Consider the following 14,691-nt stretch of genomic DNA (forward strand, 5'->3'; position numbering starts at 1 on the left):
ATAGTCGTGATTCATATCGAGCCCTTCTGGGTATTAGCGCGCGTCTACGATGAGTCTACGATTTAAAAAAAAAATTACCATCAATTTTTCCCATTTTTAATGTATTTTTGGTATATATAAGGGAAGTAACACTCTAAAAATTTATTAAATCTCAGAACGTAAAAAGCTACAGTAACCTTTGTGGTTAGCCATATTTAGATGGCTATTATACTTTACATCTCTAAAAATGCTTATATAATTATTTCCCTTACAAATCCGAGCAACGCCGGGCGATACTGCAAGTTGATAATAATCAATAAAACAAACAAAACAAATAACCGAATTACGAAGTTGATGGAAATCCAGAATGCAGACTTATTTAAGAATTTTGATAATTTAATATTAGTAAGATCGTTACTGATAAAAATCAGAGGCGAACCTTTGGTATATGTACCGGTGTAAGCACTTATTTCTTTATTACCCACAAGGGGCTAAACACAGAGGGGACAAACAAGGACAGGCATAGGCATTGTCGATTAGATCGACCCCAGTGCGTAACTGGTACTTAATTTATCGACACCGAAAGGATAAAAGGTGAAGTCGACCTCGGCGATTTCAAAAAAGTGTTTTTCTTTATATATGGGGTGGGGGGTTTAGGGGGGTGGAAGAAAAGGGTTTCTGTTATTTTCAGAAATGTAAGCAAAGTCACGTGTGTACCTATACCGAAGGATCGCCAAAATTAGAATGCTAAAGTAGAATTTAGTCCAAATTGACGAAATTAATATTAGCATGCAGCAGAGTATGGTGTTAATTGCAGTCCGATGCAGGAAAACTGTAAAGAAGGAATTTAATTTTTCACACCGCTTTCTTAAAAACGGTGTAAGCTCAAATATTTCTCTCCTTTAATTTTCTTCTTCTTCTGTAAACTCGTTTGACTAGTTATAATTAATTACCAAACTGTTTTCGGGAGATCTTGCAGTCGATTGAACTGATCTCGGCATTATACTTATATTTATTATCGCGATGCTGCTACCAACTCCAACGAAATCTGAACTCGGAACGTAGAAGGGGCGGAACCTTCGGTTTCGGGTGGGTACTGTTGGAGATTCCTTAAAACGATCTACAGGACCATTTATCTGAATTCCTGTCTTCATCTAGTTCTCTGTGATCAAGTGGGGGCGGGGCCTTCCGCACTTCCTGGGACGCAATCCAGCGCAACGCTTTCAGGTTCTCCAAGAGAATTCTTCCCATTAGCATCAGACTTCCAAGGAAAAGCATTCTACCAAGAATGCCAGCTGTTTCCACCGTATCTTCGCTGTTGTCGGGATCCCCTCGTCGGTTTTATCGAGGTATTTTCTCATCAGACGTTGTTGCCAGGAAACTTGTGATAAGGGAACACGCAAATATGTAAATTTTGTGGCCCCCTTAATATTTTGCATTGAATGGAGTACTTGTGTAACTTTCCCGATCTTAAAGACCCCTTTCTTAGAGATGATGCTTGGTACCGTGGTAAGGAAAGACTTTAACGTATTCGATTGTGTTTTTCTTTAAGTTCTAGGTCATCCCCGATTCAGCAGACATGATAAAAAAAAAACTGGGCGATCCTTCGGTATAAGTACCGTAAATACCGGAAGTGGCTTTGTTTACATTTCTGAAGATAACAGAAATCCTCTTCTCCCACCCCTAACCCTAACCCTAACCCCCCATATATACTATAATAATAATAACGAAATTATTGTATACAGTGCTCAGGTGCACCACAACTTGTCAGAAAGTGCGTATAGAGTGTATGCAGTAATGTACAAATGTCTAGAAAGCGAACAATGTGTGAGTCAGATACATGCTTGCGTGTGTATGGAGGGGAGAAAATCAGGTGTAGTGTTGGCGAATCTCACTATCTCGTCCGGCAGCTTATTCCACGGATCCGCAACCCGGACGGAGAAAACCTCTCTCCTTCGATTGAGATGGAGAGGGGCTTTCTCCGTACTTGACTCAATAGGTCTCCTCAAGCACAGCAGGTAACCTTACGATCCAAGGTAAGCATAGGAGTTTCAAATTAGGCACTCACACTCCAAATCTAACTTCTGTTTTGCTAGATTCAGAGTAATTTCTAGAATGCAAAAAATAGAGAAAGGATAACCAACCACATGGTTCCGTGTTCAGTCCCACTGCGTGGCATCTTGGGCAAGTGTCTTCTGCTTTAGCCCCGGGTCGACCAAAACCTTGTGAGTGGATTTGGTAGATGGAAACTGAAAGAAGCCTGTCGTGTATATGTATATATATGTGTTTGCGTGTGTGTGTTTGTCCCCCTAGCATTGCTTGACAACCGATGCTGGTGTGTTTACGTCCCCGTCACTTAGCAGTTCGGCAAAAGAGACCGATAGAATAAGTACTGGGCTTACAAAAGAATAAGTCCTGGGGGTCGAGTTGCTCGACTAAAGGCGGTGCTCCAGCATGGCCGCAGTCAAATGACTGAAACAAGTAAAAGAGTAAAAGAGTAATCAAAATGAAAAACAGAATATTGCTCTGAACATTTCTTCACATCAAGGAGAAAAAAATAAAATAAAAACCATTCTAACTTTAAAAGTACGTGTTAAGAGGATGAAATGAAGGAAAACACATCATCATAATCATTATCGTTTAACATTCGTTTTCCATGCTGGCATAAATTGGATGGCTTGACTGAGGTCTAGAAAGCCAATGGCTGCACCAGGCTCCAATCTGATCTGGCAGTGTTTCTACAGAAATTCTTGTTTCAAGAATTTGTCTTATGAAGACGCTCGACCTTTATTCTCTAGAAAAACGACGACGCCGTGGTGATCTCATTCTTGCTAACAACATCATAAGCGGAAAGTGCAACCTCTCGAAAGAGCTGTTCTTCACTCCTGCTCCAGAGCGTCGGCCGCAGGGTCATTCCGAAAAGCTCTATCTGCGACGATTTCATCTCAATCGAAGGAGAGGGGCTTTCTCCGTCCGGGTTGCGGATCCGTGGAATAAGCTGCTGGACGAGATGGTGAAGATGCTGACGACCGCTAGGTTCAAAGTCTCCCTTGACCACGAGTGGCCTGAACTCTTTACATGAACACCACCCTGTACATAACTCCCTGTCCCCCTACATGGCCTTGCTTTTTGCTTTTTGAGCCAAAAAACTAACTAACTAACTAACTACAGCTGGATGCCCTTCTTAATGCCAACTATTCCAAGAGTGTAGTGGGTGCTCTTTACATGCTACTAGCACAGGAGCCAGTCAGGTGGGCCTGGCATCGTTCATGTTCAGATATTGCTTTTAATGTGCCACTGGCACAAGAGCTAGTCAGGGAGCGCTGGCATCGGCCATATTCTGATGGTGCTTTTTACATGCCACCAGCACAAGAGCCAGTCGGGCGGCTCTGGCACTGATCACATTTGGATCGTGCTTGTTACATGCCACCTCCGCAGGAGCCAGTCAGGGGTCACTGGCATTGGCCACATTAGGATAGTACAGGAGCTAGCTTAACCCTTTTGTTACCAACCTGGCTGAAACTGGCTCTGATTCTGAGTACAAATGTTTTGTTTTCATAAGTTTTGAACTAAAATCTTCCACCAAACCTTAGTCACAATTTATGTTCCTAACACTAGCTGAATGATAACTAAGTTATTTTACTAAATTCTTTGTTATATTTAAAGTAATTGAAAGAAACTCAGAGCATCTCAAAATAAATACAGTAATGAAAGGGTTAAAAGTCCACATAACAATTTTTATAAATTTCCTATTTATTATTTTTTTAAAAATTTCACTGCAATTCTTTACATTTATCTCGACCCACATTTTTTTGTATTCCTGTTTTAAACAATGGATTAAACAATGATTAAATAAAAAAATCAAAATTTCTATTTTTGAAAAAAGGTTTTCCTCCCACATTTACACATCAACCCTTTAACATTCTGATTTCTCAGTCAAATGAAATGCTTATTAGTTCATGTTGATTTGAATTAGTTACGCATTACATTGTAGCTTTGAGATATCAATGATGTGATTGTTTATTTCTAGAATAATACTGTAAGGTAAGTGTGAAAGGCCTGATCTTGGCTAGTTTGAAGATAAAACAAGTAGATTACTTTGGCTGGATATGGTCAGTTTAAATGCTAAAGGATCAAAAATTTTTTATCCTATTTCATTTTTTTTAGAGTCATATTTTAAACATCCTAGATAACAATTCTATCAACTATTTTTACAATAATAATAAACTTATTGTATATGGCGCAGGAGTGGCTGTGTGGTAAGTAGCTTGCTAACCAACCACATGGTTTCGGGTTCAGTCCCACTGCGTGGTATCTTGGGCAAGTGTCTTCTGCTATAGTCCCGGGCCGACCAATGCCTTGTGAGTGGATTTGGTAGACGGAAACTGAAAGAAGCCTGTCATATATATATGTATGTGTGTCTGTGTTTGTCCCCCTAGCATTGCTTGACAACCGATGCTGGTGTGTTTATGTCCCCGTCACTTAGCGGCTCGGCAAAAGAGACCGATAGAATAAGTACTGGGCTTACAAAGAATAAGTCCCGGGGTCGATTTGCTCGACTAAAAGGCGGTGCTCCAGCATGGCTGCAGTCGAATGACTGAAACGAGTAAAAGAGTAAAGAGTTCTCTGGTACACTATAACTCTCCAGAAAAGGTAACAAAAAGTGTAGAATAATACTGAAAATGACAGGAAAGTGAAAAAAAAAAATGAAAAGACACTCCCAAAATATCAAATATGAAAATTTTTTACCATTCCTCCAAATATTTTCCCAGAATCATGTTTTAAACATCCTAATTTACTAAATTATGATTTTGCCAGTTTTCTTTATTTTCAAAATTTTTTTTCTTTTTTCAAAATTCTTGCCTTACCTCCATAAGTTTTCAGTTTGAACTGTTTTTTTTCTTCCAAATATTTTCTTTTCAGAACTAAGTTCTAAATATCATATTCTGAAACAGCAGGAATACAGAAAGAGGAGATAGCATGTTTGTAGACTAGAAGACAGAGTGTGCCTGTGAGTGATTTTATGCATATCACTCAGTTGTTATTTTTGATGAGGCAGAGATCAGACAATCTGTCTGGTGAAAGAGTGAAAGAGACGGCTGAATTAACTGTTGCATTTAGAGATTAGAAACCGTTCATTATGTGCCTTAAATGTTCTTTGGATACATCCATTTTAGAAAGGGTTTTGATCAAAGAAATTTTTATTCTATTATCCTGTAAATTAATATTTAATTAGTTTAAATGCACACAAATGCATAAAAATAATTTTTAATTCTATTAGACATTCTAAAATACTATTAAATTTCATTCAATTTTAAATAAGGTAAAATCGGACAGAACTTATGGGATGATCTGATAATTATTGAAGGAAGCGGCGAGCTGGCAGAATCGTTAGCATGCCAGGAAAAATGAGAATTGACACACTGGTCAAGGATATACTGTAAATCCTTGAGTATAATACGCAGGGGATTTTTAGGGGGCTGTACCTCTGAAAAAAACCTAAACCTTGTGTATAATATGCACCCCTTCTCTAACTTGAGTCAAGGAGGTCTATATAACTTCCTTGGTTTGTAAAAATGTATACGGTAACGCCCTTTATTATTATTGTATATATATATTTCTTTACTACCCACAAGGGGCTAAACATAGAGGGGACAAACAAGGACAGACAAAGGGATTAAGTCGATTTCATTTCTTTGTTCCTCTCATTTAGAGATTAGAAACTGATCAAGACCATATTGAGAATTGACACACTGGTCAAGGATATACTGTAAATCCTTGAGTATAGTCCACCCTTGAGTATAATATGCAGGGGATTTTCAGGGGGCTGTACCTCTGAAAAAACCTAACCCTTGTGTATAATATGCACCCCTTCTCTAACTTGAGTCAAGGAGGTCTATATAACTTCCTTGGTTTGTAAAAATGTATACGGTAACATCCTTTATTATTATTATTGTATATATATTTCTTTACTACCCACGAGGGGCTAAACATAGAGGGGACAAACAAGGACAGACAAAGAGATTAAATCGATTTCATTTCTTTGTTCCTCTCATTTAGAGATTAGAAACTGATCAAGACCATATTGAGAATTGACACACTGGTCAAGGATATACCGTAAATCCTTGAGTATAGTCCACCCTTGAGTATAATATGCAGGGGATTTTTAGGGGGCTGTACCTCTGAAAAAAACCTAAACCTTGTGTATAATATGCACCCCTTCTCTAACTTGAGTCAAGGAGGTCTATATAACTTCCTTGGTTTGTAAAAATGTATACGGTAACGTCCTTTATTATTATTATTGTGTATATATATTTCTTTACTACCCACGAGGGGCTAAACATAGAGGGGACAAACAAGGACAGACAAAGGGATTAAATCGATTTCGTTTCTTTGTCCCTCTCATTACATCTGCTGCCTCTACTTATATTTGAACTGTTCAAGCCATCAGTACAATGTGGTCATCATTGTCATCAACATACTAGACTTAAAAATAAGTCCTGGGGTTGGTTTCTTCATCTAAAACCCTTCAAGGCAGTGCTCCAGCATGGCTGTAGTCAAATGACTGAAACAAGTAATATATATATGTGGTTTTACTGGGATCTCCCTTTTAAGTAGAAAGAATGGCCAAAACTCTTTGACTGCTATTTCTAAATTCGGTGTGTGATGAGGCAAATCGTTGCTAAACCTTTAATTACTTAGTATTACTTAAACCTTCCTTGAATGGGGCTTTTACATGCCGAAATCTACTTGGTGAAATTAATGATTATTCCAAATTAATTAATTTCACCTTTTATTATTATTGATAAATATATATATATATATATATATATATATATATATATATATAAATGAATTAGAAAAAACACCTTTTTATCAATTCAATAATGAAAAATTAAATTTTACCATTTAGAAAAATTACCTATTATAGAAAGATTAAATATAAGATAAAACATATAACGATGATTAATATATATATATATATGTTTTGTTTATTATTTTGCACATTACTTAATCATCGTTATATGTTTTATCTTTCTATAATAGGTTCGACCAGGGTCTGGGAAGCCAGGAGGCTGCGCCAAGCTCCAGTCTGATCTGGCAGTGTCTCTACAGCTGGATGCCCTTCCTAACGCCAACCACTCTGTGAGTGTAGTGGGTGCTTTTTACATTCCACCAGCATAGGGGCCAGAGGAGGCTGGCAAACGGCCATGATTGGTTGGTGCTTTTTACGTGCCACCAACATGGACGCCAGTCAGGCGGCGCTGGCATCAGCCACGTTCGGGCTGTGCTTTTTACATGTCACCGGCACGGGTATCTTAACTACAATTTCCATTTGATTTTTATTTTGATGTTGGTGTTGACGTACTTGACTCAATAGGTCTCCTCAAGAACAGCGGGTCACCCTATGATCCAAGGTTAGCACAACAGGCCGTCCTGCGAGCCACGAACTCACTTCATTTGTCGGGTCTTAAATAAGAAAGCCTGGCTTAGTGGTTAGGAGTGTTGGACTCCCGATCGTAAGATTGCAGTTTCAATTCCTGGACCAGGCAACACGTCGTGTTCTTGAACAAAGCACTTCATTTCACGTTGCTCCAGTCCACTCAGCTGGCAAAAAGGAGAAACGCTGCGATGGACTAGCATCCCATCCAGGTGGGGAATATATATGCCATGAAACTGGGAAACTAAACCTTATGAGTCAGCATGGCTCGAGACAAGGAAACACACAAACACTATTAAAAGCACCCAAATAGCTTGTGATGGTGTTACACTGACCACGGGCAATGATGAGGGCTCTACTAAACCCCTTCCTTTAACAAATTTCTTTCCTTGTACCAACAGACCAAGTGATAACTTTTGTGTAATCTCCATCTCATTCTCTTTCTCTCCTCTCTCCAGGTCGTCCGAATGCATTAACATCAGCCTCATACAAATCGTTGCCATGCTGGTCAACTTTCACTGGAAGAAGTTTATTGCGTTGTCGGTTGCCGTCTTTTTTGTCTACGGCGGATTTCAATATCTCGTGCGCGGTAAGAAACCGAGGCCAGACGGTATCAGCATATCGGTCCGGTTTTCCGGACGTTTTGGCAACCATTTGTTTCAGTATGCTTCGTTATTGGGGATCGCTCGTAAAAATAACATGACCGCCTGTGTCCCAAGCTGGCTCGACATCACTTCAGTATTTAACATTGACACGTGTGATGGTGATGTAAGTGATTTTGGGGCCTATGTCAGGTGAGTTTTTTTTGTAAATTTATCATTTTATTTTATACAAAGGTTAAGGTAGCAAGCTGATAGAATTGCTAATATGCAGAAACGTTAGCACGCCGGGCAAAATGCTTAGCAGTATTTCGTCTGCCGCTATGTTCTGAGTTCAAATTCCACCGAGGTCGACTTTGCCTTTCATCATTTCAGGGTCGATAAATTAAAGTACCAGTTACGCACTGGGGTCGATGTAATTGGCTTAATCCGTTTGTCCCCTCTGTGTTTAGCCCTTGTGGGTAGTAAAGAAATAGGTATGGGAAGCCAGGAGGCTGCACCAGGCTCCAGTCTGATCTGGCAGTGTTTCTACAGCTGGATGCCCTTCCTAACGCAAACCACTTCGTGAGTGTAATGGGTGCTTTTCACGTGTCACTGGCACAGGTGCCAAAGGAGGCTGGCAGCGGCTACGATTGGTTGGTGCTTTTTATGTGCCACCGGCACAGGTATCACAGGTGCCCTTTTCAAGCCTAGCCAAGCTCATGGGCCTGTTTTCCCGGTTTCTATGGTGCATGTTGTGGTGCTGACAAGTTGTGGTGCACCTGAGCACTGCATACAATAATTTCATTATTATTATTATTATTATTATTATTATTAATATTATTATTATTATTATTAATATTATTATTATTATTATTATGTGTTCCCCCTCAGCTAGACGGGATGCCAGTCCATCACAGACGCATATATATATAAGATCTGGAAATTCAGTCACCATCACACCTCTTCTCCAAGGCTTGAGAAGTTCAAGAGCCAGCATTTGACTGTTTATTAGGATGACTGAGTTCTGGAACATGGCTGCATCATGAAATTCTAAAGGGACTTTTCAATCACATTTTTTTTGTTTTGGAGATTTTTTACATCTGTTAGATGAATATATTATTAAAGTGTAGTTTTACAGCTGGATCCCTTTGTTGATGCCTACTCTTGTTTTTCAAGTAAGGGATGTGTTTGTGTGTATATGTAAGTATGTACACACACACATCCACATATATGCACCTAAAAGAAAGATATCTGTTTCTCAAAGATGCCCTCAATATTTTCTTTTCTTATTCTTTTTCTACGTTTCATAGCTACAATGAAGAAATGTTGTGTGTATATGTAAGTGTATATGTGTGTATATGTAAATGTATATGTGTGTATATGTAAGTGTATATGTGTGTATATGTGTGTATATGTAAGTGTATATGTGTGTATATGTAAGTGTATATCTGTGTATATGTAAGTGTATATGTAAGTGTATATGTGTGTATATGTAAGTGTATATCTGTGTATATGTAAGTGTATATGTAAGTGTATATGTGTGTATATGTAAGTGTATATGTGTGTATATGTGTGTATATGTAAGTGTATATGTGTGTATATGTAAATGTATATGTGTGTATATGTAAATGTATGTGTGTATAAGTGAATATATAAGTGTATATGTGTGTATATGTAAGTGTATATGTGTGTATATGTAAGTGTATATGTGTGTATATGTAAGTGCATATGTGTGTATGTGTGTGTATGTAAGTGTATATGTGTGTATGTGTGTATATGTAAGTGTATATGTGTGTATGAGTGTATATGTAAGTGTATATGTGTGTATATGTAAGTGTATATGTGTGTATGTGTGTATATGTAAGTGTATATGTGTGTATGAGTGTATATGTAAGTGTATATGTGTGTATATGTAAGTGTATATGTGTGTATGTGTGTATATGTGTGTACGAGTGTATATGTAAGTGTATATGTGTGTATATGTAAGTGTATATGTGTGTATATGTAAATGTATATGTGTGTATATGTAAGTGTATATGTTGTGTGTATATGTGTTGTGTGTATATGTAAGTATGTACACACACATACATGCACCTAAAAGAAAGATATCGTTTCTCAAAGATGCCCTCACCATTTTCTTTTCTTATTCTTTTTCTACGTTTCATAGCTACAATGAAGAAATGTTCGCCAAGTTTTTTCCTCGCTTCTTCAAACTTCCCAAACAGAACACCTTGCTGAATGGTTACCTCCAGTCTTTCAAATACTTTGACTTCATGAAATCGGAAATTCTTCAGAATCAGTACCGCTTCAAAGAGAAATACCAGTCAATGGCAAACAGTTTTCTACAGACGTTAGTCACAGCACATCGCAAAAAACAAACCAGTACCAAACAAAGTCCGGTAGGACCCTTGATCAAAAATGGCAATGCAGACGACGACCCAGTTGTTGTGGGGATCCACGTGCGGCGTGGAGATTTTGTCCGAGGTTATACCCGTGGCTACAGCACACCACCCCTTCCATATTATTATCGGGCCATGAACTACTTCCTCAGAAAGTACCCTAAAATCATTTTCGTCATCTGCAGCAATGATATAGAATGGTGTCAAGATAACTTGGTTGATGAAAACATTTACTTCTCGGCCACTAAGAATGTGTATGTCGACTTTGCTATTCTAGCGAGTTGCGACCACATCATTTTAAGCTCGGGGACTTTTTCATGGTGGGCTGGTTACCTCAACAAAGGCATCGTTGTTTATTATAAGGATTTCCCACGTCCCAATAGCATTCTGGAGAAATCTTTTAATCGCAAAGATTATTATCCAGATTCTTGGATTCCACTCTGACACTGAAATTTGAATTATTCTTCAACCTATGGTGACATTAAAAAAACAAACAAAAAAACCTCAAAAACTCCCACAAAAAAAAAAAATTCTTGGCGTTAAAATATCAGCAAAAATCCAAAAGAAAATTTGCCAAAAAAAAAAATTTTTATAAAAGAAAAAAAACAAAAACAAAGAACATGAGAAGTGTGAGTAAATTAAAAGTAAAAGAGACTGAAAGAAACTTTATTTTTCTCAAAATATTTTTAAAAAAAACTTATATATTTCTAAATTATTTTAGGTCGGATGGTTCATCAGATTTACATACTAACACTTCATTTGTGGGTATTTTCACAAGGCATATATGTGTGTTCTGAGTTCAAATTCCGCCGAGGTCGACTTTGCCTTTCATCCTTTCGGGGTCAATAAATTAAGTACCAGTTACGCACTGGGGTCGATGTAATCGACTTAATCCCTTTGTCTGTCCTTGTTTGTCCCCTCTGTGTTTAGCCCCTTGTGGGTAGTAAAGAAATATATATGTGTGTATGTATATCCTTTACCTTGTTTTAGGCATATCACTATGGTCATGCCAGGGCACTGATTCAAGGGGTTTAGTTGAATGAATCAATCCCACTGTATTTATTTTTTTTAGAGTCTGGTATATATACACACAGACAGACAAACACACACATACGATGGGCTTCCACACAGTTTCTGACGACTAAATTTACTCCCATTTATTACTAGTTTATATTATACATGATTCAAGCAGTATATGATGTATAATTCAATATATACGCACACACACACTATATATATATCATCATCATCATCATCATCGTTTAACATCCGCTTTCCATGCTGGCATGGGTTGGACGGTTTGACTGAGGACTGGTGAGCCAGAGGCTGCACCAGACTCTAATCTGATCTGGCAGTGTTTCTACAGCTGGATGCCCTTCATAATGCCAACCACTCTGAGAGTGTAGTGGGTGCTTTTATGTGCCACCAGCTCAAGGGCCAGTCAGGCAGTACTGGCAACGACCACTCTCAAACGGTATTTTTACGTGCTACCTGCACAGAAGCCAGTCTGGCGGCACTGGCATTGACCACGCTCAAATGTTGTTTTTCATGTGCCACAGGCACATATATACACACATATACATACATATTCAGTGGGAATGAATTTTGAGTAACTGTTAACATAATTTGATTAACTTTAAGGTATATCCTTAAATCCTTAGAAATGTTTTAACCCGAAGGCCACGGCCATGCTGGGGCACCACCGCTGAAAAATAACGAGCTGGAGAATCCGGGTATCGATCCCGGTACCTCTCGCATGCTAAGCGAGCGCTCTACCATCTGGGATAACTTAATTTACTTTTAACCTCCCCATTCTTACAAACACCAAGAGGAGAGCTAACTCGCTTTGTGATCATGAGTGCACCAAACCCCATGCGTGCGGATGCTTCTATGAATGAATGTACTCACGCCATGCAGCTTGGCTGAGGGCACTTATACATCCATATTTGTTAATAGTTATTTTTGATACATTCCTTGTTGGATTGCATGTTTGTTTCACATTTTGTCATCTGTGATTTTATTTTTTATCTCTCTATATATAAACGGCAGTTTGTCTGTCTGTGTGTCTGTGTGTCTGTCAGGTTGTACCCTCACTCTGACCACGGCTTTCAACCGATTCTAATGAAACTTGACACACACATAGCCCAATGTCATAATTCAAAACTAACGCAGCGAAAAGTTTGAGAAGTTCCCCCAGTTCTGAAAAAAATCGATAAATTCGACATGGAGTCGAGAATCTAAGCTTTTTATTTGCAACACATTTTCTGTTGTAGTTTTCACAACTTGCAATCGATTTTCACCAAACTCATGGTGAAGCTTAATGTTACCCTAAGAAACTTAATTCTAACGTTAGTTTTCCATGCAATACCTTACCATCAGAAAAAATCGATAAAATCATGCCATTTTGGGAAATCGCGTTCAAATTCAAGATGACATATTTTCGACAATATCTTTAACAAATTGGCAGGAATTTTTTAAAAATTCACAGCGAGCATCATGTCTGCTCCAGGAGCTCTTACATACCTGGGCAATGCCGGGCTATGCTGCTAGTCTTCTATATAAATGACTAAATCCGTTTGTCTGTCCTTGTTTGTCCCCTCTGTGTTTAGCCCCTTGTGGGTAGTAAAGAAATAGGTATGGGAAGCCAGGAGGCTGCACCAGGCTTCAGTCTGATCTGGTAGTGTTTCTACAGTTGGATGCCCTTCTGAACGCCAACCACTCCATGAGTAATAAAAATAACTGTTAACAAATCTGGCTGCTTTTCTTTCTACAAAACGGGAAGTTACATTGCGAAACAGTTATTTTAACAAGTTGTATTTATTTATCACTCGACAAGATACATCCGTACCGCCGGATGCTCCTGAACCAGTTGTTGAGTGTCCCACCCATGAGGAATCGATGGTAGATATGTCAAAACAATTGTGTTGATTAATAATAAATTTTCATATATTCCATCTTCTATCTGCCATATATCGTTTATCGTTTAATGTCTGCTTTCCATGCTAGCATGGGTTGGACGATTTGACTGAGGGCTGGCGAACCAGATGGCTGCACCAGGCTCCAATTTGATCTGGCAAAGTTTCTACAGCTGGATGCCCTTCCTAACGCCAACCACTCCAAGAGTGTAGTGGGTGCTTTTACGTGCTACCGGCACGGGGGCCAGTCAGGCGGTACTGGCAATGACCTCACTCAAATGTTTTTACATGTGCCACCGGCACAGGTGCCAGTAAGGCGACGCGCTTGTGCTGATATATAAAAAATACAAAAAGGGGACAAGAACGCAAAACATCCAGACAGTTAGGTGATACAAAAAAGGGATACACAGATAAATAAATGGAATTAAACAACTATATACATAAACAAAATAAATTAAATTAAATTAATACAAAAAAGAAAGAAAAGAAAAGTAGATATAAACAAATGAATAAAATAAGTAAAAGTAAATAAATAAACGTGTATAAACAAGGGTCACTGATAATGCAGGCACTTTGTGTAGGTGTCTTCCACTATAGCCCCGAGCCGACCGGAGCTTTGTGATTGAATTCGGTAGGTGGAAGTTGCTGCCGTGTGTGTATATATGCGTGTAGGTGCTTGTGCCTCTCCCAAAGAAAGAGAGAGGGATGCCCCCCCTACACACTTAACTAAACATAGACACACTCAGGGACATATGCATGCGCAAATAAAGACACATACAATGGGTTTACAAAATAGCAGATTCTTAGTAAGGAGAGACACAAAAAAAAAAAGGAAAGAAGAAAGCAAAGGACCACTGATGAGGTCACAGGAGTGTGATGAAAGAACTCTGGCTGAAATACAATTAATATAAAATAAAACTGAGGCAAGTGAACACCAAATATACAGTGTGTGTGTTTTCATTGGCTAAGCTGGCAACATGACCATCCCCAAATACGACAATATATGTTTTAACACACGAATTCACATCAAGAATCTTGCAAAACGAATATATTAACATATCTTGATATATTAACATAGGCGCAGGAGTGGCTGTGTGGTAAGTAGCTTGTTTACCAACCACATGGTTCCGGGTTCAGTCCCACTGCATGGCACCTTGGGCAAGTGTCTTCTACTATAGCCTCGGGCCGACCAAAGCCTTGTGAGTGGATTTGGTAGACGGAAACTGAAAGAAGCCTGTCGTATATATGTATATATATATATATGTATATGTATGTGTGTGTATATGTTTGTGTGTCTGTGATTGTCCCTCTAGCATTGCTTGACAACCGATGCTGGTGTGTTTACGTCCCCGTCACTTAGCGGTTTGGCAAAAGAG

The 14,691-nt window shown here is 38.7% G+C and overlaps 1 protein-coding gene across 4 annotated transcripts; it reads left to right on the forward strand.

The window, feature by feature from the left end:
* The first annotated feature begins 847 nt into the window (after positions 1-847).
* On the forward strand, positions 848-10,974 carry LOC115222189 (galactoside 2-alpha-L-fucosyltransferase 3-like). 4 transcript variants are annotated; one of them, XM_029792338.2, is made up of 4 exons: positions 848-1,488; positions 4,903-4,990; positions 7,879-8,214; positions 10,169-10,974. In XM_029792338.2, exons 3-4 carry the CDS (start codon positions 7,922-7,924, stop codon positions 10,842-10,844), a joined length of 969 nt encoding a protein of 322 aa, XP_029648198.1. In that variant the 5' UTR covers positions 848-1,488; positions 4,903-4,990; positions 7,879-7,921; the 3' UTR covers positions 10,845-10,974. The 4 variants fall into 4 exon arrangements, with proteins under 4 accessions (XP_029648198.1, XP_036367349.1, XP_029648199.1 ...); XM_036511456.1 differs by having other exon boundaries at positions 848-1,328; XM_029792339.2 differs by lacking the exon at positions 4,903-4,990.
* Positions 10,975-14,691: the final 3,717 nt, after the last annotated feature.

Source organism: Octopus sinensis, linkage group LG19 (genome assembly GCF_006345805.1).
Source record: "Octopus sinensis linkage group LG19, ASM634580v1, whole genome shotgun sequence".
NCBI lineage: Eukaryota > Metazoa > Mollusca > Cephalopoda > Octopoda > Octopodidae > Octopus > Octopus sinensis.

Coding starts and splice junctions, on each gene's coding strand:
- LOC115222189 (XM_029792338.2), top strand. CDS start 7,922: ATGCTGGTCAACTTTCACTGGAAGAAGTTTATTGCGTTGTCGGTTGCC. Junction 8,215..10,168: donor GATTTTGGGGCCTATGTCAG/GTGAGTTTTTTT, acceptor TACGTTTCATAG/CTACAATGAAGAAATGTTCG.